General features: G+C 52.3%; 1 protein-coding gene across 8 annotated transcripts in view; it reads left to right on the top strand.

The window, feature by feature from the left end:
• Nucleotides 1–21,451, top strand: part of SNX29 (sorting nexin 29) — a 473,360-nt gene that overhangs the window by 139,257 nt on the left and 312,652 nt on the right. For all 8 annotated transcript variants that reach the window (XM_008257737.5, XM_051847819.3, XM_089321668.1 and 5 more), the window contains 2 exons: nt 15,512–15,575; nt 17,552–17,680. In XM_008257737.5, the coding sequence (XP_008255959.2) occupies nt 15,512–15,575; nt 17,552–17,680 (193 nt within the window). The remainder of the gene's footprint in view (nt 1–15,511; nt 15,576–17,551; nt 17,681–21,451) is intronic.

Genomic DNA, 21,451 nt, shown 5'->3' with positions numbered 1-21,451 from the left:
CGTTGCTGCCCTCAGGGCCATGGCTGACTCGGGGCCCACACAGGTGGGGGTCGAGTCTCTGCTGGTCACGTTTGGCCAGTCGCCAACCGGCAGAGAGACGCGATGACAGGGATGCCCCGGCACCGTGTGTGCTTGCAGGAGCGAGACGCTGACAAGGCCTCTGTGCTCCTCCTGAGGCATCCCAGCCTCTCGGGGCTGGAGCGAGTCTAGAGGATTGGCCGCTCTAGGCTCCTCGTTCTCAGCACTGAACCCCTGAGGTCTGCAGTAGCTATCAAAGGCCTGAAGCTCCTCCCCAGCTGGTGGCTGTGTCCTGGAATCCTTGATGTGACTTGGCGCAGCATTGCACATCTTTGGCTATAATGTCATTCCTCTCGTCCTCTAGACCTCCCCCCTCGCCCACCGCCTGACTCCCGTGCCAACTCTCTATCACATGGAGTATGGCTTTGGTCCCAAGAGACAGGAACCAGCTCAAACCGGCACAAGCAGAAGAAGGGAGCATTTCTGTTCTCCTAACTCCCGGGGCACAATTGCCTTAAGACTTGGGGATTGGTCTCTATACCCCTGTCTCCTGGTAGGCTCTGTTGGCCCGAGAGTGAGTTAGAGTGCTGGGGGAAACATTTCCTTGGTCTGTAGACAAGTGGACCATGTCCTGTGCCTGCTAGGGGTTTGTCAATGAAAATCTTGGGAGTGTCGCTTTGTATCGAACCAGCAGGGAGCTCTGTGCTCCACATTCTAACCTCCCACATGACAGGGTCTCCTAGGGGCCAGTGCCTGTCCCTTTGACCTGTTCACGGGTTACCCTGGGACCCCTTGCCTTCTCTGGGGGCTCTGTCCCCTTAAATGTTGTAGCCCTGATGTGGGCCCTCCACTTCCCGTGAGCACATCCGAGACCAGGCTGAAAGAGGTAATAGGGTTGTGTGAGTGTTGGGGCTTTTGTATCTGACACAGAGCATGAATTGTTCCAGGAGATGTTTCTGGAGAAGCCACTGCGATGGAGCAGGGCTGCAGACAGGGGCCTTCCCTCCCTGGCTATAGAGCACAGGCTGTGGGGTCCGCAGGCCCCTTCACTTCCTAGCTGTGTGACTTGGAGCACATTATGCGGCCTCTCTGAGCCTTCGTTAGCTCATCTGAAAAATGGGAATACTAATGATGGCGTTGGGGTGGGGTGGGGGGAGGTTGGGTATGTTGATGTCAGTGAAGTTGCGGGGCAGGACCCGGCCCACGGAAGGAGCTTATGGATGTCAGCAGCTGCCCCTGCTGCTACCTGTGCCCTGCCATCTGCAACCTGGGCTCCTGCGCTGTGCTTCCTGTCCACGGCTGACTCGGGAGTTTTAAACAAAACACTGGGCAGGCGTGGCACAGTGGATTAAGCCACTGCTTAGGACAGGATTGCGAATTGGAAAGCTGATTCCAGTCTGGGCTGCTCTGCTTCTGAACCAGCTTCCTGCTGATGCACACCAGGAGAGACAGCAGGTGATGGCTCAAGTGCTTGGGCCCCTGTCACCTGCGTGGCAAACCCGGATGAAGTTGGGGTTCTGGCTTTGGCCTGCACCAGCTCTGGCTGTTGTGGCTATTTGGGGAATGAACCAGTGATGGCAAAGCTCTCTGTATCTCTTGTTCTCACTCTGCCTTTCAAGTAGATGAAAATAAAGGAACAGTAAAAACAAAAACAACCTCCAAAACTATGAAGCCTCGATTCTACTTTGGATGGGCTAAGTTAACCAATCCCTGGTGAATTCTGAGTGTTGAGGTGTTTCTTGAGAGCTGCCTGGGTGAATCTCTTGGGCAGTCCAGTCTGGCTGACATCTGTTCTGTCCGCATGTTGGGGACGCTAACACTACCTTGTCAGCCTGGAATGTCTGTTTGCCAGGAAGGGTCTGCTCTCAACTTACTTCCTCAAATCTGTGAAGTTGTGTGCACAGGGGGTCCTGGCAGCTTGTGAGCTCGTAGGGCAGGAGCTGGGCTGCGAGCAGTGTTTCGGCTTGGTTGGGAACGCCACGCTCCTCCAGGGATTGACTGTCCTCCGCAAGCCTCACAGGGAGGAAGTGTTTCTCCCGGGGCTTACAGAGCTGTGTGGTGCCGGGAACCCGGCCAGCACAGCCTTCGGCAGAGTGGGGCCCAGCAGGTAAGCTATGCTGTGTCCAAATAACAAATAACAGTAATGGAATTACTGTGTGGACTCGGCAGTGTCACTCCTAGGATTCATCCAAAAATACTTGAAGACAGGGGTATGGCGTGGGCATTTGCTCTGAGGGTTAAGAGAGCCACATCCCTTTTGGAGCACCTGGGTTCCAGTCCCGACTCTGGCTCCAGGCTTCATCTTCCTGCTCACAAAGACCCTGGGAGGCAGCAGACGAAGCTGACGTTCTGAGGTCCCTGCCACATCGGGGAGACCCAGATGGCGTTCTTGGCTCTTGGTTTCAGCCCTGGCCTGGCCCCAGCCACTGTGGGTATTTGAGGAGTGAACCAGCAGATGGGAGCTTTGTCTGTCCCTCTGCCTGTCACAAATGGTAGAAGACTGAAACAGGTATGTGTACACAGATGTTTACAGCATTTCCCTTCACAATAATCACAAGGCAGGAACAGCCACAGGTCTGTGAAGGGATGAATAGATTAATGTGGCATAGCCATGCTAAGGAATGTTCCTGGGCTCTAGAAAGGGAAGATGTACTGATGCTTGTTTCAACCTGCACAGGCCTAAGTGAAGGAAACTTGAATTCACGTATGCTAAGTGAAGGAAACTTGAATTCACGTATGCTAAGTGAAGGAACACGCCATGCTAAGTGAAGGAAGTGATAATTCGTGTGTGTGAAATGTCTGGAATGGGGATCCGTGGAGAGAGCGGATTTGAGGTTGGGCCGATGGGGGAGGAGACTGCTTAGTGAGTGAGGAGTTGTGTTTTGGAGCAGTGGGAATGTTTGGGAACCAGGAGTGATGGCTGTGCATCGTGAATGTAACTAAATCCACTGCATGGTCCACTTTGAAATGGCTGATTTTATGTTATGTGGATTTCACTTCCATACATTATTTTTAAAATCCAGTTACGTCACCGACACTCTCTCTTCTTATCAGCCAAGTCAGTCTTTATTGAGTTCCATTTCTTCTGCTATTTGAAGTGACTCCTGGGACTTTGTTCTCAGTTCCATGGATGCCTCTTGAGAGCTGAACTGCTTACACCTTTTGTAAAGCTTTGGGTGAGAAACACAGAGACGACTTCTGGACCCCTTGATATGGAGTGAGGATGTAAAGTAGGGGAGTCCTGCCGCCCCGGCCAGATGGGTGGTTTTAACTCCATGTTTACCCCCATACTGTCCTTTTTTTTTTTTTTTTTCCTTTTTTGACAGGCAGAGTTAGACAGTGAGAGAGAGAGAGAGAGACGAAGGTCTTCCTTCCATTGGTTCATCCCCCAAATGGCCGCTATAGCCGGTGCGCTGCACCAATCTGAAGCCAGGAGCCAGGTGCTTCCTCCTGGTGTCCCATGCAGGTGCAGGGCCCAAGAACTTGGGCCATCCTCCACTGCCTTCCAGGGCCACAGCAGAGAGCTGGACTGGAAGAGGAGCAACCGGGACAGAACCAGCACCCCAACTGGTACTAGAACCTGGAGTACCGGCGCCGCAGGCAGAGGATTAGCCTAGTGAGCCGTGGCGCCGGCCCCCCATACTGTCTTTTCCAGGGCTGGGCAGCTTGTGCCGACCTTGGGCCCTCATGTGTGACCTTGAGATCCCTGGAGGTACCGGCCTGGCGTGTGGCATCACTGTCCATTTCTGTCGTCTGCCTCCTTCGGACGTCGCCTGCCTTGGGGTCGGTCTCGGGCCCCTTCCGGTGCGTGCTCTTTGTGTTCTCTGACGTGGGCAGGAACCTTGTGTTGGGAACGGCTGTGCACGCGTGTGCTGCCTACTAGGGCACTGGCCGGCTGATTGCTGCTCAAGAACTCAGACTCTAGGGCAGTGCTCTGTCAGGCCTGCGCGGCAAGGACCTTTGTTAGTATCATGGAAAATCCGGGCTTGGGGGTGGCCTGTTGGCACCGTGGTTAAGACAGCACTTGGGGTGCCTGCATCCTGTTTCAGAATGCGTGGGTTTGAGTCTCAGCTCCACTTCCAGTCCAGCTTTTTGCTAACTCGCACCTTGGGAGGTAGTGGTGATAGCTGCAGTACTTGTATCCCTGTCACCCGCCCGAGATTCCGATGGAGTCCCAGGCTCCTGGCTTCAGCCTGGCCCAGCCCTGGTCATCGTGGGCATTTGGGGAGTAAACCAGTGGATGAAGATTTCCGTCTACCTCTGCTTCTCTGTCTTTTGAACAAACAGCACCTCCCATACCCCTCCCAAGAAACCCAATTTTTTGTAAAATGCAGAAACTGGCTTCTCTGGACAGTCAGAGCTGGCGGCAGCCTGGGCTGGGCAGATCCTCAGCCTCCCACTGTGCCCACATCCTCTGAGGGCATCTTTGCGTCCTCTGTTGCTTCCTTCTGGTCTTGTCCACACTTGATTTTGGGACACCTGCTTTATGTATTTCAATTAGGAGTTACCGTAAACACTCTGAGTGTAAGTGTATGTGTGTGTGTGTGTGTGTGTGTGTGTGTGGAAGTGAACACATGAATGAGAAAACCATTCATATTACAAATATGGAATTTTTTTTTTTTTTAACAGGCAGAGTGGATAGTGAGAGAGAGAGACAGAAAGGTCTTCCTTTTGCCGTTGGTTCACCCTCCAATGGCCGCCACGGCTGGCATGCTGCGGCCGGCGCACCGCGCTGATCCGATGGCAGGAGCCAGGTACTTCTCCTGGTCTCTTATGGGGTGCAGGGCCCAAGCACCTGGGCCATCCTCCACTGCACTCCCTGGCCACAGCAGAGAGCTGGCCTGGAAGAGGGGCAACCGGGACAGAATCTGGCTCCCCGACCGGGACTAGAACCCGATGTGCCAGCGCCACTAGGTGGAGGATTAGCCTATTGAGCCGCGGCGCCGGCCAAAATATGGAAAATTAATAGTGATTCAAAACTATGAAGAAACTGCAAGTCGTCTTCCTTCTGTAACCCGTGATTTTCTTATTTTTCATTCTGTTTCTGTGAATTCCGCAAACCTTCCCAGATTATTGTTATTGCTGAGAGGGATCAGGATTGAGTCAGATTGCTCCTTCTCTCTCTCTCTCTCTATCTTTTTTTTTTTTTTACAGGCAGAGTGGACAGTGAGAGAGAGACAGAGAGAAAGGTCTCCCATTGCCGTTGGTTCACCCTTCAATGGTCGCCGCGGCCAGCGCACCGTGCTGATCCGAAGGCAGGAGCCAGGTACTTATCCTGGTCTCCCATGGGGTGCAGGGCCCAAGTACTTGGGCTATCTTCCACTGCACTCCCGGGCCACAACAGAGAGCTGGCCTGGAAGAGGGGCAACCGGGACAGAATCCGGTGCCCCGACCGGGACTAGAACCCGGTGTGCCAGCACTGCAAGGCGGAGGATTAGTCTAGTGAGCCGCGGCGCCGGCTGCTCCTTTTCCAGAAGAGGACAAAGATGGTTTCAGACTTGATCAGGCCACACCCCGGGGGCAGGGGGGACTCTCCAGGGCATGTACTGCAACCAGTGTGTGGGCCTGGTGGAGCTGCAGGTCGAAGACAGACCTTGGCGTGCTGTGGGATCTGAGGCAAGGCACTTCGCCCCTCTGGGCCCTGAGTCTTCTTCATGTACTTGCTTCTCAGTGATGGTGAGAGAATGCCCCAGATGATGTATTTAATCTACCTTTCACTGGGGCTGGCGCTGTGGCGTAGCAGATAAAGCCGCCACCTGCAGCATCAGCATCCCGGATGCTCCTCTTCTGACCCAGCTCTCTGCTATGGCCTGGGAAAGCAGTAGAAGATGGCCCAAGCACTTGGGCCCCTGCACCCACATGGTAGACTGGGAAGAAGACATGGGAAGAAGCTCCTGGCTTCGAATCGGCCCACCTGCGGCTGTTGCAGCCATTTAAGGAGTGAACCAGTGGATGGAAGGTCGGTCTCTTTCTCTCTCTTTCTGCCTATGCCTCTCTGTAACTTTGCCTTTCAAATAAATACATAAATATTAAAAAAATACCTTTCATGTTGCTGGGCTCCCCAAAAGCAGTCAGTGCCTGGGAGCTACTGGCCGTGTGAGTGCTGGGAAGGGGCTTGGGGCATTGATCCTTCTCTCTTTCATCAAACCCTGGGTTTCTACTGGGTGGACAGGAGGAAGGGGGAGGCAAGAGAAACAGAGCAAAAAGCTAGAGTAAGCCTGACATTGATTTTAAAAGTTACATTTTGAGCTCAATATAGTTTATCCTTTCTCTTGGAGATAAAAGAAAAGGGAGTGGGTAGGCCGACCGAGATATAAAAAGCAGGATGTTAGATTTGAAAAACGCTGATGTAGGTTAAGTATATACCCCTAGGAGAACATTTTTCCTTCTATGCATGTGCCCTCGTGAGCTCTCTTTAAATATAACTGAGAACAGGCCCCGGGGAATGTTTGTAAAGGCTCTTTGAGGTCTTTGGGAAAGATGCTCTATAAAGCCAGGATGATTGTGTGGATCTACATACGTGTGAGCGGTGTGCTCGCACACGCGTCCACCTGCCCGGAGGTACCGTGTCTCGTCATCCTTACAGTGAGGTCTCCCCTTCGTAATTCTGGAGAGGGGTTAAGATCAATCAGTCCCAGGATAATGTCCCTCCTGGGGTGCCTCTAATAGGTGAAGATGGGAGGCCTCCCGCCCTCCCTCGGCGTCACCGGCTCAGTTCTTTATATAGCAGCCTCTGCGGCCCGCATCATGTGTGTGACTGGGCCGGCATCTGGGGGGTCTGTGTCCCTGGTGCTGGGGGTTGGTCTCTGCTCTCCTCGTCTCTCTGAAGTCAAGGCTTCTTGCGGTCGATGCCCGGAAAGGAGGGGCGTGGTCCAGCTTCAGGCCGTGGTAATGACACTGAGAAATCGGTCCCTTCCGCCTCCCTCCCCTACCTCGAGCGTCACGTTCCTGAGACACATAACGGAAGACTCTCAGTTGGGGCCTGGATCCCTGTCACTGGGGCAGGAAATTATAGCTGTGAACCTGGTGGTTAGTGTACCCTGGCGAGGCCTTGAGCTTATTATTAAACACACTTGACATTTCTGCCCAGCCCATCGCGTGCTGTGTTCCTGGTAGGCGAAGAGCAGGTTTCAGCCGTTTGTTCGTGCACTGACTCATCAGGCCCTCCATTCACTCCACCAGTCTCCATTCTGCTGTGGGGGATGCCACGCTGGGCACTGGGGCCCTGTTCTTGAGGGACTCGCAGCCTGGGGGTGCGGCTTGGTGGGACAATCCTAGTAGACAGTATGCTTTTGGGGAGACATACACTGTGCAGCAGGAGCTTAGGGAAAGAGGGGTCCAGTTAAGCCTTCTCAGGTTCTCTGGATTGCACTCAAGTTCAGAACACAGGTGCAGAAGGAACTGTCAGGACCCATCGGGGCCTGGGAGCCAGAGCGGGGGTGGCCAGTCCTGCTCTGAGCAGGTTGCCTTGCTCCCGCTGCCCTCTGGTAGCCATCCCAGTGACCTCTGTGTGGCGAGATGCCGCGTCAGCCCCCAGCAAGCTCCCTGAGTCCGCACAGGTTCTCCTCAAGGGTTTGGTCCCTTTGTGGCTCTGCCCGAGTGTGAGACTGCAGGGGTTGGGGTACACGCGTGACATGTCAGCATCTTCTCTGTGGCTGAGCTGGCTGGTCCTGTGGGATTTTCCTGGCTCGTCTGGTGGGCTTTTGTGCGTGCGTGCACCTACGTTTATCCCTGTGCAGACCTTGGCTCCTGGTGCTGAGACAGCCTCAGCTGACTGTCCTTGGCCCCCAGTTTAAAGTCTTGTCTTTGGGAAAATAAGCTTTCAGCAGCTGGACTCTGATGGAGGGACTTACGTCCCTCACCCTTAGGACAGATGTGTCTGCTGCCCCCTTGGCCTCCATGGTCTGAAGCTGTGGCCCACAAAGAACTTCTGGGGACTCTATGTGATTGGCTCAGTTTGAGTCCACTGTCCACCCTTGGTCTCAGCGGCTGTGAGTGGGGCAGGTGGGGCAGGAGGCCTGAGGGAGCAGGGTCTCCTTGCAGGAGCATGGACAGCACAGGGCGCGACTCCCAGCTCCCATGTCTGCCGTGGCCAGCGAGCAAAGGCATCCCCGCCACGGCCATCCCATGCTGAAGCCTCGGGGGTGAAGTTCCCCAAGAGCTGGGGAGAGGTCCAGGCCTTGCAGGCCCTGGGCGGAGCCTGCGCAAAGGCACAGAGGCACGGAAGAGGATGAGTGGCCGCAGTGTGGTTCGAGGCTAAACAGGAAGGAGTGAAGGCTGAGGGTGGAGGCTGGGAGTGGGCAGGACCTCTGCCTCCTGACAGGAGGAAGTAGTGGATGAGCCCTGAGGGCAGAGGCAGTTGTCCCAGGGCCAGTGAGGGTGGAGGAAGGAGGTCCAAGGTAGGAGCCGAGCAGGGAGAGTGGAGGGACCAGAGGGCAAGGGCAGGAGGCCACAGGAGGAAGGGAGGGGTCCCCATGCCCCAGGCAGCGGCTGCTCAAGTGCTGTGCTCTCGTGTTAGAGCTTGGTCTACAGTTTCTCATTCGGGTGTAGCCAGTGGGCCCGCGCTCATGGGCGGTGCCTGCCCATGGGCAGCTACTTCCAGTCCTGAACTGGGGGAGGCTGTGGGTTGGGGTGCAGCAGCAGAGCTTGTGCGTGTTTTCTTGGTGGTCAGTAATAGGTTGTCCGGGTCTGCAGTCCCTGTCACAGCTGCTCACGCTGCCACTGGAGCGTGGCAGACGGCACAGACAATCTGAAATGCACACACGAGGCTGTGTTCCCGTGCGCCCCATCCTCTGAGGCTGGTGATGTTAGCAACGTTTTTCCAGCTGAGGGAGCTGAGAGCCAAAGAGATTTTAATTTGCTGGTGTCTCAGAGCTGAGACTCGGGGATCTGGGATTTGAATGTAGATCTGATTAGAAAACCCAGTGTTCTTCTACACTGCTAGTTTGCTGCCCTGAGGAGCTTAAAGTTTTTGCAGACAGTGGACCAGTTATTTTGTTAGGTTGGCGCTTGATGTGCAGATAGGAAAATCCATAGCAAAGCTTCCCTTCCTTTCATGAACTTGTTCTTTGGTTTCCTGCTAAGACGCGATATATGTTTGTGCATGTATTTATATGGTTTTTATTGCTTCATTTCACTTGTTTAAATATCACTCTGCCTGGAGCTGATTTTACTACATAGCAGAAGCAGAGGTTTTAATCTTGTTTCTAAAATGGTTGCTTGCCCTGGCAACTTTTCTGCACAAATCCATCCTCTCCACAGTGATCTGAAATGCTGCTTTTCAGCCCAGCTCAGTTTCTGATGTGTGACGTTAACACCACCCTGTGTCCTTGACCGGATGTGCGGATCAGTCCCTTGCAACCTCGCTGGGGCTGACGTAGAGATTTGTGGTCATTTGCCTTGCAGCCTGAGGAGCAGGGAGGCCTGGCCCGGCTGGGTCTGCAGAGGCCGTGGTGCAGAAAGGCTGCTGTGTTGTTGCTGGCAGCAAAGGGCCAAGGCAGGGAATAGAGTATGGATGGGGGCCGGCCCTGTGGTGCAGCCAGTTAGGGCCCCGGCCTATAGCACTGGCTCCTTGCTGGTATGCATGGGAGGGCAGTGGGGCTTTGGGCTCCTGTGCCCTGTGCCCCTGTGGGAGACCTGGTTGGGGGGCCTCGGGCTCCTGGCTGCAGATCAGCTCAGCTCAGCTCCGTCCATTGCGGCTGCTTGGGGAGTGGACCAGCAGATGGAGGGCCTTTCTCTCTTTATCTACCTCTCTCTGTGACTCTTTCAGATAAATAAAAATAAATCTTAAAAAAAAAATAGAGGATGGATGTCTCAATAATTGAGACTGAGCAAATAACAGGCTGTGTGGCGTCGGGGAGAGGAGAGAAAATGACACTCTAGGGACTGCCTGTTGGTGCGTGTCACTCACGCTCATGGCAATCACCATCCACCTTGTTACCAGCTTTGCCACCCAAGAACAGTAACGGGACAGCCAGTGTGGGGGAAATACTGAGTGCATGTTCAAGTGCAGGACTGTAGAAAGGGCACCTGGGGGATCCCAGCTCTAGTCCCCGCCCTGTCCCACCATGAACATGAATGTTGTGCCGTGGCAGTGTGGGGAAGTAGGAGGGACAGCATGGCAGCCTTCCTTTCTGTGGTGGGTTTTTACAGATTCCCACTATCAAGAGAACTGCTTTGCTTGTTTGCATATTATCTGTAATTCTCATCTGGGTACAAAAAAAGGCACCAGGGCCAGCTGTTGTCCTAAGTGGGTTAAGCCGCCTCCTGGTTCAAGTCCTAGCTCCTCCACTTCTGATCCCGCTTCCTGCTAATGTGCCTGAGAGGCAGTGGATGATGGCTCAAGTACGTTGATCCCTTCCACCTACATAGGAGACCTGGGTGGAATTCTGGACTTCTGGCCTTGGTCTGGCCCAACCCTGGCTGTTGCTGGTGTCTGAGGAGTAAAACACAGATGGATGATCTCTTCCTCTCTCTCACTCTTCCTGTCTCTGTCATTCTGCCTTTCAAATAAATGAAATATATAATTTCCTCCCTCTCTCTTTTTTCTTCGTGTGTGTGTGCGTGAATATATAAATACTGGGGACTGCCTCCAAGAGGTTGGGAGTGCACAGCATAGCAAATGGGGGAAGAAAGAGCCATATACCAGGACGATAGTAGTGGGTTGGGTCAGCAGTGGTCACCCCCCAGGTGGCTCCCATGTGGTGGCATTTGGGCCCCTGCTGGGTGAGATGTCTCTGGGGCATCCTGGGAGGCGGCTCTCCAGGGTTTTCCCGCCGGCACATGCCATGCGCAGCTGCAGGTCTCAGTGGCAGGGCTGGGGACTCCCTCAGCTTGGGGCTCAGAGGCACAGAACCCAGGCTCTGCCTCAGCCTCTTCCGGATGGTGCATCACCCCCTGGGTTTGATTTCCCACACTGCCCGCGGTGATCCCGTGTGACACTTCAGAAAATGCTATCATCTAGTCTGTCGCCCTCTGGCGCAGAGCACTTTAAAAATCTCTTTATTTCCTGAGGTCAGGGTACTCAGGAGCTCAGTGAATCTCATGGCTCCTGCAGATGTGCCTCGTGTCAGCAGCCTGCACTTGTGAGCTAGCACCGCTCTCGGCCCTCCGTCTTCCTGTTCCTGCTGCGGTGAAGGGAAGTCGCAAATTACAGCACTCAGTAATACCTGGTAACTGGTAGTGTGTGCCGTTGTTGGAGTGGTTCTCTAAGCACCTCCCTATGTGCCCCTTACACCACTCCTCTGTGGGTGACTGTTAAGATCCCATCAGAGAGGGTCTATGCAGACTTACTCAGCTTTGTGGCCAGGATCAAAACCCAGGACCCGACTCCAGAGACAGCTTTGAAATCCAGGACCCTGAACCACTGCCCAGCATTCTCTGGAGAACATGTGGTCGGCTGGAAGTGAGCCCCTGCGGGGAACAGGACGTTGGCCCACTTTGCAGTTTGCAAAGGCAGAAACCATCCAGCGGTGGCTAGGCTGGGGTTTGGTCTCAGGTCTGTCTGGCCCCAGAGTCTGTTGATAGCATCTTCCCCCGGGGCTGCCCCTGTTGTCGGAATGGAAGTCACTAGAAGCCCGGTAGGATCTTCTTCTTGTCCTTTGCTCTTCTCCTCACCTGTGCCTTACTCCTGCCTGGGGCGGTTTCCATGACCTCAGGCCTTAGAGTGGGTCTGGAAGCCTCCTTGAAACCCTGCAGGGAACTCATTCCAGTTACCTGCTCTGGGTTCCTGAACACCCTCGTCGCTGGTTGCCGGGCTGAAGCACTGCGAGGCACATACAAGGGCTCACTCTCCCACAGCTGCGTCCTACAGCGACAAGAACAGAGTGGCCTCTCTCACTGTCGCGGAACTCAACTCCACACACCTCGGCTACGGGGATGCAGCTTTGGGATGTGCCGTGTGTGATGCACTAACGGGGAGTTGGGGGGGGATAGGTGCCTGCTGCATACAGTGTGCTGTATGGGTGGGGGACCTGGGGAGGGCTGCTTGGACAGAAGAGGTGGGTTGGGTTTTATCAGATGGAAGTGTGGGATGGTGTGGAGAGATGGGTGAGGCCAGGAAATGCGTGCTATGACAGCTTCTGGGTTTGTGTCTTAGGCCAGAGACTGTTTGTACAGGCAGAATTTCTCTGGGGTGTCTGTCAGGAGGTCACTGGGCCAGGCAGGTTGCTGTGTGTGCAGTTGGGGATGACAGGCAGGGGCTGCACAGGATGGGGAACCCAGATGTCCCAGCACAGGGATCGTGTTGCTGGTGGCGAGCCGTTCCCCCTGGGAGAGGCAAGGCAGAGCTGAGCCGCTGAGGTCCCACGCAGGCCAGGGCACCCAGTGCTGAGCCGCTGAGGTCCCACGCAGGCCAGGGCACCCAGTGCTGAGCCGCTGAGGTCCCACGCAGGCCAGGGCACCCAGTGCTGAGCAGCTGAGGCCCCACGCAGTCCAGGGCACCCAGAGCTGAGCAGCTGAGGTCCCACGCAGGCCAGGGCACCCAGTGCTGAGCCGCAGAGGTCCCTCGCAGGCCAGGGCACCCAGTGCTGAGCAGCTGAGGTCCCATGCAGTCCAGGGCACCCAGTGCTGAGCAGCTGCTGGTGGTGGTTCCCGTGCTGTGTAGGTGTTCTCTGTTGAGCTCTTGTCCCACTTCAGTCCAGCCCAAGCTGTCCATTGGCATAACCAGACATGCCTGTGCCGTGCCGTCACCAGAGACCTGCATACAGTGTGCTGTACGGCCGGGGGACCATACAGCTGGCAGGGACACCTGGTGATGAAGAGATTGCACCTCTGCCAGCTCCTGGCATGTTGGTGAACCCCCAGTTCCTTTGCCCACCCCTGTAGATAGTTCAACTAGAGTTCCAGAGGCAAAGAAGGCCCCACAAGAAAATCCAGAATCCAAGCATGCCTGGGAGCAGAGCGGCAGTCCCCCAGGAGCCTGGTCTGTCGCTGGCGTCATGAGGAAGGGACCTATGTGTAAGAGATGCTGAGTGGTGTTCACTGAGGGGAGGGGTGAAAGAGTCTGTGTGCCCTGGGGCAGCACAAGGCCAGGCCCAGCGAGTGACACCGCTGGGCAGCGTGCCCTGCTCCTGTCCCAGGTGCCTCTGTGTGCCTCTGGGCCACAGGTCAGTGCCCAGCCTGCTCTCCCCCTCTCAGGGGTGGTTAACTCCACCGTGGGCTTTCCTTCCTTGTCTTCTCAGCCCTATCTCCTTCCCCATCATACTCATCTTTTATTAATATCTCTTCTGTAAACGGGTTTTCTGCCTACTTTTTCTACTAGGGAAATCTTCAGACACCAAGCCAAGTCAAGGGGATCCCACGTGGTCCTGGTCTCACACGGTGATGGCACTGAAGCCCCGCAGTGTCCTGTTGTGGTCGCCTGACCTGGACCTGCAGGTTCAGAGTGCTGGGTTAGGGGCATGGCCAGCCCGCCTTACCTTCTGCCAGTGCTGTGTGCCTTTGCTGTTAGGGGCGGTGACTTGGTTGCCCTCCTGGCTTTGTATCTTATTCCTCATCTGGGAAGTGGATTATGTACCGTGAGTGTATACAACAGCACGTCTTCCCTGGCGTGTGAGGGCCACCCTTTCCCTTGCAGAGGGAGGATAGGTTGATCCCATGACCTCATTTCTTGCCTCAGGGTCTCTGCTGGCTTCTTTCTCCCCGGATGTCCTGAGTAATAGGGGACCAGCTGGACTTGCCTGTTTCCCTGTGTCTTCTCCCTACCCCACGTACTCCTTCTTTGCGATTTGCTTGTATTCCGTGGAATGAGAATGGCGGTGTGCATTTCTTAGGTGTGTATAAGTTAAGAAATGCTATAGTGCCAGTAGGGGCTTTGAATAGAAAGGGTCAGGGTCCCCCTTGTTTAGCTAGAAGGGAAAAGCCAATAGATGGTGCCTTTTCAGAGGGGATCTGAAGCGGCACGTGAGAAGAACAGAAGTGTGAGGCACAATAAATAAAATGGGCTCCAGGCGTAAATACAGGTTGGAAAAGAAGACCAGAGGGAAGGTCAGGCCCAGCTGCGGTTGCCACATTGCCATGCACATTTGCTCGATGTGTGATTTTAGCTCATAGCCTCTCAGCAGCCAGGGTCCAATAAGAGAAACAAAATAACACTGGCTTTTTAAGGAGAAAATCAGAAATTTCTGGTTTGAGAGCTGGCCGAGCCATCTGGCATTGCCTTCAGCATGGGAAGGGTGACAACAGTTGGGTCTGAAATGGAGACTGGGGGGCTTACTTCAAGGGGTGCTTTTCTACCCACGAGTGCTTCCCTGTGTGAGAGATATCTAGAAAATAGCTCCTGTAAGTGCTTGTGGACTGTGTGCTGGAGACACCCCTGGCCACATGCGTGCACGCACACACACACACACACACACACCCCTGCATACTGACTCTGGAAGTCAGTATGGGAAAACCAGATCTCTTATTAAACTTTTTAAAAAAGATTTATTTACTTTTTTGAGAGGCAGAGTTAGAGACAGAGAGGGGTCTTCCATCTGCTGGTTTATTCCTCAAGTGGCTGAAATGGCCAAAGCTGGGTTGATCCAAAGCCAGGAACCGGGAGCTTCTTTTGGGTTTCCCACGTGAGTGCAGGGGCCCAAGCACTTGGGCCATCTTCTACTGCTTTCCCTATTCATTAGCAAGGAGCTGGATCAGGAGTGGAGCATCCAGGACTTGCACCATTGCCCATATGGGATGCTGGTGCCGCAGGCAGAGACTTAACCTACTATGTCACAGTGCAGGCCCCTTTCTTATTAAACTTGATAATTATTTCTGGGACCAGTGTCAGGTGTCACTCTGCTGTCTGTGTTGATTAACAGCTACAGCAGGGAATAAATCATCGTTGAAAGTAGATGACTAGTAGCAGAGACTTGGAAAAACACCAAGGACTCATAAGTCTCGTTTTCCATAGAGGCTGAGAGTGTTCACCAAGGAAATAACTGTTTCTTCTTTTTTTTATTTTTTTGACAGGCAGAGTGGACAGTGAGAGAGAGACAGACAGAGAGAAAGGTCTTCCTTTTTGCCGTTGATTCACCCTCTAATGGCCGCCGCGGCTGGTGCGCTGCGGCCGGCGCATTGCTCTGATCCGATGGCAGGAGCCAGGTGCTTCTTCTGGTCTCCCAGGGGGTGCAGGGCCCCAGCACTTGGGCCATCCTCCACTGCACTCCCTGGCCACAGCAGAGAGCTGGCCTGGAAGAGGAGCAACCGGGACAGAATCCGGCGCCCCGACCGGGACTAGAACCCAGTGTGCCGGTGCCGCAGGCAGAGGATTAGCCTAGTGAGCCGTGGGCCGGCCTTGACTGTTTCTTCTAATCCTGCCCACCCTTCTGTTCTGTGTGGCTGGTCAAAGACAGATCAGCTGAGCACTTTGGATCTCTCAGGCTGTATTGGAATTATTTTTGGAAGGGAAAAGGAACTTGTCTAGATGTCATTAGCAGCATCTAATCCAGAGAGGAGAGAGGTTGTGTACCAAGTAGAATCTGCTGATGAACTGCGCCTTTGCTCTCTTCCTTAGGTGAACTGCGCCAAGCCATCGTGGCCATGATGAATCGGAAGGATGAGCTGGAAGAGGAGAACAGGTATCCTCACCTTCAGGCCCAGGGAGTAGCACCTGTCTTTGGCCTTCTACCTCTGGGACAGAGAGAATAACAACAGACGAAGGCAAAATTGTGACGGGTGACTTCCTGCCATCTGGGATGATAGAAACCCCACAGTGATGGCACCACCTTAGCACCAGCTGGGCATGTGGTGGCGCAGTCTCCTTAATAGAAAAAGAGGCTTCATTGAGAGAATTCACATACTCTAGTCTGAAGTATACAGTTCGTTGGTTTGTAGTATGTTCACAGATATGTGCAGCTGTCACCAGTTTGAGAACATTTCAGCCCCCCCAAAGACACCCTGCACCCTTGGGCTTGGCACCTCCCCACTCCCACGGTTGTCTTTGGAGTAACCTTCAGTGGAGGGCCTGCCTACTGTGCTCCAGCACTCAGTTGTTTGTCTTCATGTTTGCCCAAATCAGCGGTGCTTGGGGCAAGGTGATATTTGGATTCTTTTGACTTGGCCAAAGCCCCGTTGCAGCCACTGAGAGAGCAGAGGGGTTTGTTCATGGCCTCTTTCCTGTTGAAGACCTTGCCCATCGATGCCCTCTATTGGCCGCATTGCTCTTACCTGATGGAAGCTGAGCTTCTCTCCTGCCAGAGCCTGGTCTGGATTCCTGGGGGCTGGTCCAGGGGCTTGACTGCCATCACCAAGTCTGCTTCTGCGAGCAGAAGGCTGCCCCCTAGGGGCGGGATGGTGCCTTCCCATTCCTTCATTGCACGTGGAAATTAAGGGTCCCCAGTGACATCCAAGTGTGATTATCCTTTAAAATTTATTTTCAGCCCTGCTTGACCAGCCTGTTAGCAGCCTTTTTGGAAACATAAAAAGTGAACAGACACGGTTTCTGAAATGGATGACGTTTGTAAAAGGAATCTTTAGAGCATCTTCCAACTAAATTAAACTTTCAGCAAAGGGCTCATCGTCCTTGAAGGTTGCTTTGTCTTTATGCCAGCTGGAGCTGTCATCTTGGAAAAAGTTGTAGGTTTTGTCTTACCTTTTGAAGACAATATTCACTTTGTCTGTTAATGTTTTCTCCTTCCCAGAGAAGGAAAAAATCCATATCCTGTATGCTGGGGGTCCCAGGCCCCAGGAGGGAGAGTTTTCTTCAGGCTGTCATAGGAAGGTCTCGGAGGGTTTAGTAGATAATGGAAGTGAAGTGGAGGTCAGATATTTTCGGTTGTGTTCTGATGTCATGTGACAGTGACCTGTAGATTTATTGGGTACCCATATCACTGCTGGTAATTGTTTTCTAGAAATAGCCATTTCAGGTACAGTGAACCACGTTTGGTTCATTTCTAGATGATACCTTGTGATGGCTTCTAGAAGAACTGCCATCTTCTACCTTACGTAAGACCAGGGAGATGGATACACAAGTGAGCATGATTTGAGGGACGATAAAACACTGCCGTTTCTGCCTTAACCAGCTCTACAGCTGTGCCAAAAGCTCTGTGTGCTTGTTTAACCTGGAGATGGCCACAAGACAGCGGCCCCCAGGCTGTTCAGTGGGCAGAGGTGGAAGTGACCCTTGACTTCTGTCTTATAATCTGAGTGGACATTCTATTTCTATGTCTCAGATTATTCTTTTCGGCCTCTCCTGACACCTTTCCTGTGTTAAATTTCTTGCCTAGCGTGGCTGTGACAAAACGGGCTCAGTTTAATGTGCTGTATCTTTGAGTGGGCTGTCTCCAAAGGGACTTCCTGGGACTTGCCCTTCATCCGAGCTGTCAGAGGGGCAGTCTGTGTGTGGGCCATTGGGGACGTGGGGTCTGGGCTGCACAGAGTGCCCTGAACTCATCCTAACCATCATTCTAGGACCCTTGACCACAGAACGTGTGAGATAGACTCACAGTACGGTGTACACAGAACCTGGTGGACCCTGAATGAGTGGGGACTTGCCTGGTCAGGAGCTGTGTCCTGGGCTCAGTGAACTCTGGTTGATGGGGCCCCTTCTCCCCAGATCTCTGCGGAGTCTGCTGGATGGGGAGATGGAGCACTCGGCTGCACTCCGGCAAGAGGTGGATGCCTTGAAAAAGAAGGTGGAGGAGCAGGAGGAGCGACATACCACGAAGGTGCAGGCGTTGGCCAGGTAGGGGTGAGGGACTGAGAGGTGAGCTGTGGAGGCTGGGTAAAGCCCTGGGCCTTCCTTCACCCACACTGTTTAATTAAAAAAAAAAAAAAGGCTTGATGAGGAAATAAAATGTATGTATGTGTTTTATTTTATTGAATAAATGGTATTCATGCATATAGTTCAAAGCACAACAGGTTCAGCTATCCAAGTCCCTTTTTCTAGTCCTAGCTGCCCAGTTTGCCTCCTAGAGCTGATATGTGTCACTCGTCCCAGAGATGCTCCAAGTGTATGCAAGGAGACAGGTGTCCGTGTACATCGCCTCCCCACCTCCCGTTGTCTTTCCCTCTCTGTCTCCCTTTTGCTCCTTAATGGAAAATGATAGCTCGGCCTCCACACCTCTGGCTTTGCAGTCAGAGATGGTTTTGCACCGGTGTGTGCGGGACTGCAGTCTTCCTTCCAGTAGCTCCCGAAGCTCCGATGTCTGACTGTACCAGGGCCATTGAACCAGCCCACCAGCCGATGGGCATTGAGGTTGTTTTCAACAGCCTTTTTTTTTTTTTTTACAAGATTTATTTATTTTTATTTGAAAGTCAGAGTTACACAGAGAAAAGAGAGGCAGAGAGAGAGAGAGGTCTTCCATCCAATGATTCACTCCCCAATTGGCCACAGAGGCCAGAGCTGTGCCGATCCGAAGCCAGGAACCTCCCACATGGGTGCAGAGGCCCAAGGACTTGGACCGTCTTCTTCAATCCCAGGCCATAGCAGAGAGCTGGATCGGAAGAGGAGCAGCTGGGACTAGAACCGGCGCCCATATGGGATGCCAGTGCTTCAGGCCAGGGTGTTAACCTGCTGTGCCACAGCGCCGGCCCCTCAACAGCCTTCTGCTGCTGCTAACAGTACTGTGGCCAGTAATCTTTCTGTTTGTCATTTTGTTCCTGTATGAGTATATTTTTTGGAAACGTAACTGGAAGTGGAGTTGCTGGGCCCAAAGTCCATTTGTCGTTGAGCTGCATAGAGAGCATCAGTTACCCCCACAGATGCTGAGCCATGTGTGAGAGAACTTCAGAAAGTTCTTGGAAACTGAAATTATGTATTGTGATGCAAAAAATTTTGAAATGCTTACATGCAAAAAGTTAATGGAAAATACATATTATGAAAAAAGTGTATATGAATTTGAAATTTTTTTGCACTAAAATAAAGTTTTCTTTTTAAAAAGACATTAGAGAGAGATGGGAAAAGACAGTTCCCAGCCACTGTTTCACTTTCCAAATGCCTACAACGGCCAGGGCTGGGCTGAGGTCAAACAGGAGTCATTAACTCAGTCTGTGTTTCTCCTTGGGGGTCAGGGACCTAATTATGTGAGCCATCATTGCTGGCTGCCAGGGTGTGCGCTATTAGGGAGCGGAGTCAGGAGCTGAAGTCAGGAATTGAACCCAAGTACTGCAGTGTGGGTTGCGAATATCTTAACTACTAGGAAGACTACTTACCCCTAAGCTTATATTTTAATTCCATTTTCTATGGACTTTTCGGGTTCGCCCTGTGTGTTCCACAGCTGCGTGGGCGATAGCGCTGCTGCCCAGCCGTGCCCACAGCAGGAGCATCCACACGTGGAGAGTGGTCCTGATGAGAGTGCTTACGGACGCTAATTAAGACTATGAGTGAGCCTGTTTCATTTGAGTTACATTTGTTCACATGAGAACATGCTTTATGTACTTCCCTAATAATATATAACCCTTACCTCTTCCCCTAGTAATAAATAGGCAGCATTTTTTCTTGTTTCCATATGGGCTTCATGTTAACTATTTTTGTATTCTTGGATGTGATATTTCGCTGAGTTTATGCACCATTTAACCATTAAGTCTACCATTCCAATCTGGAATACCCAGTCTAAGGTGGTCAGTTTAACATTTGAGCTGTTTCTAGTTTTTTCCCCCATTGTACGTAAGAAAAGCGGTTTGTTGGCTATTCATGAACATAGCCTTTCAGTGACCCTAGGAGATAAACCTGTCTGAGGCTGGGCGTTGCGGCATGGGGGTCCCTGCACCCCTGTGAGTGCCGGCTAAGTCCTGGCTGCCCTGTTTTCACTTCGGTGGACTGCACTTGCATCCTGCAAGGCAGCGGGTGGTGGTTGAGTGCTTGGACCCTTGACACCCATGTAGGAGACCTGGATGGAGTTCTTGGCTTTGACTTCAACCTGGCTCATCCTTGGCTGTGGCAGGCTTTTGGGAAGTGAATCAGTGGATGGAAGATCTCTCTCTCTCTGCCTTTTAAGTAGATGAAAATAAATAAACATTTTAAAAAGAAGAAGAACAACTTTTCTTTTCTCCTAAAAATATGTTTTGTGGATGTGTCAGGGAAGCTGGGGTTAAAAATAGTTGGGAGCATTTAGTCTTGGTGCCATTAGGTGATGTGAATGTGGCTATCATCATTGTGTATGTCATCGAATGCTGGCACCACGGTGTCATACTTAAGTGTGATTCCTTGAGCATCTCCCTTCTCTTTACATTTTAAAATGACATTGCAGGAGCGCCAGAGACAGGTAAATGATGATTATAAATAGAGTAGTCAGTGCCTAATTTGGTGCTTTCTCGCCTGCATCATTGTTGCACCTGGCCTTGCTTGGGTTCTGTGGCATAACTGCCCTTGATATTCATGATAGAGACCGACGTCTTTGGAGATGCTGGTTATGAATCATCTGTGACAGATGGGACTGTGTTCCCTGTTGCTTTCCTGGCTTGTGTGAGCATCAGCTTGGCCTCGAGTCTTGGCTCCATTAGGTGCACATTGTGTTCCTGGCTGAGCTGTGCAGCGTGGCCAGGCGGTGTTTCCCCACCTCTGAACCGCAGAGAGTGATCCAGCCAGTGTGTGGGCTTACACAAGGCACTGGACCCAGGCAGCCATTTCCAGTGGATCTTACAGAAAAGGTGTTGTCACATGACAGTCCTCAGGAAGATTTTATCCCCTATATGATATAGGAAGATCCAGTTTCTTTCTTTCTTTCTTTCTTTCTTTCTTTCTTTCTTTCTTTCTTTCTTTCTTTCTTTCTTTCTTTCTTTCTCTCTTTCTCTCTTTCTCTCTTTCTCTCTTTCTCTCTTTCTCTCTTTCTCTCTTTCTCTCTTTCTCTCTTTCTCTCTTTCTCTCTTTCTCTCTTTCTCTCTTTCTCTCTTTCTTTTTCTCTTTCTTTCTCTCTTTCTTTCTCTTTCTTTCTCTTTCTTTCTCTTTCTTTCTCTTTCTCTTTCTTTCTCTTTCTTTCTCTTTCTTTCTCTTTCTTTCTTTCTCTTTCTTTCTTTTCTTTCTTTTTTTCTCTTTTCTTTTCTTTTCTTTTCTTTTCTTTTCTTTTCTTTTTTTTCTTTCTTTTTAAAGATTTATTGTATTTATATGAAAGGCAGAGTTACAAAGAGGGAAGGAAAGACAGAGAGAGAGGCCTGCCTTTCATCTACTTGTTCCCTCCCCAGATAGTCACAGAACGTGGCCAGGCTGAAGCCAGGAGTTTGCTCGGGTCTGCTATGTGGGTGCAGGGGCCCGAGCACTTGGGCCATCCTCTGCTGCTTTCCCAGGTGCCTTAGCAGAGAGCTGGATTGGAAGTGGAGCAGCCGGGACTCGACCCAGTGCCCATATGGGATGCCTGCATTGCAGGCCATGGCTTTAACAAGCTGCACCACAACACCAGCCCTGAAAAATTAATTTCTTAACCAGGAAGTTTTATATTCCGAAGTCTGCATTTAAGCAGCGGGTAGCTAAGCGCTCAAGGTGCCTGGAAGTTTGCAGGTAGAGAGAACGTCTGCAGCA

This window comes from Oryctolagus cuniculus, chromosome 19, assembly GCF_051225735.1.
Source record: "Oryctolagus cuniculus isolate XC-2025 breed Fujian yellow rabbit chromosome 19, ASM5122573v1, whole genome shotgun sequence".
In the NCBI taxonomy this organism is placed as follows: Eukaryota; Metazoa; Chordata; class Mammalia; order Lagomorpha; family Leporidae; genus Oryctolagus; species Oryctolagus cuniculus.
The sequence above is the reverse complement of the archived record's forward strand: the minus strand, read 5'-3'. Positions and strand labels throughout refer to the sequence as shown.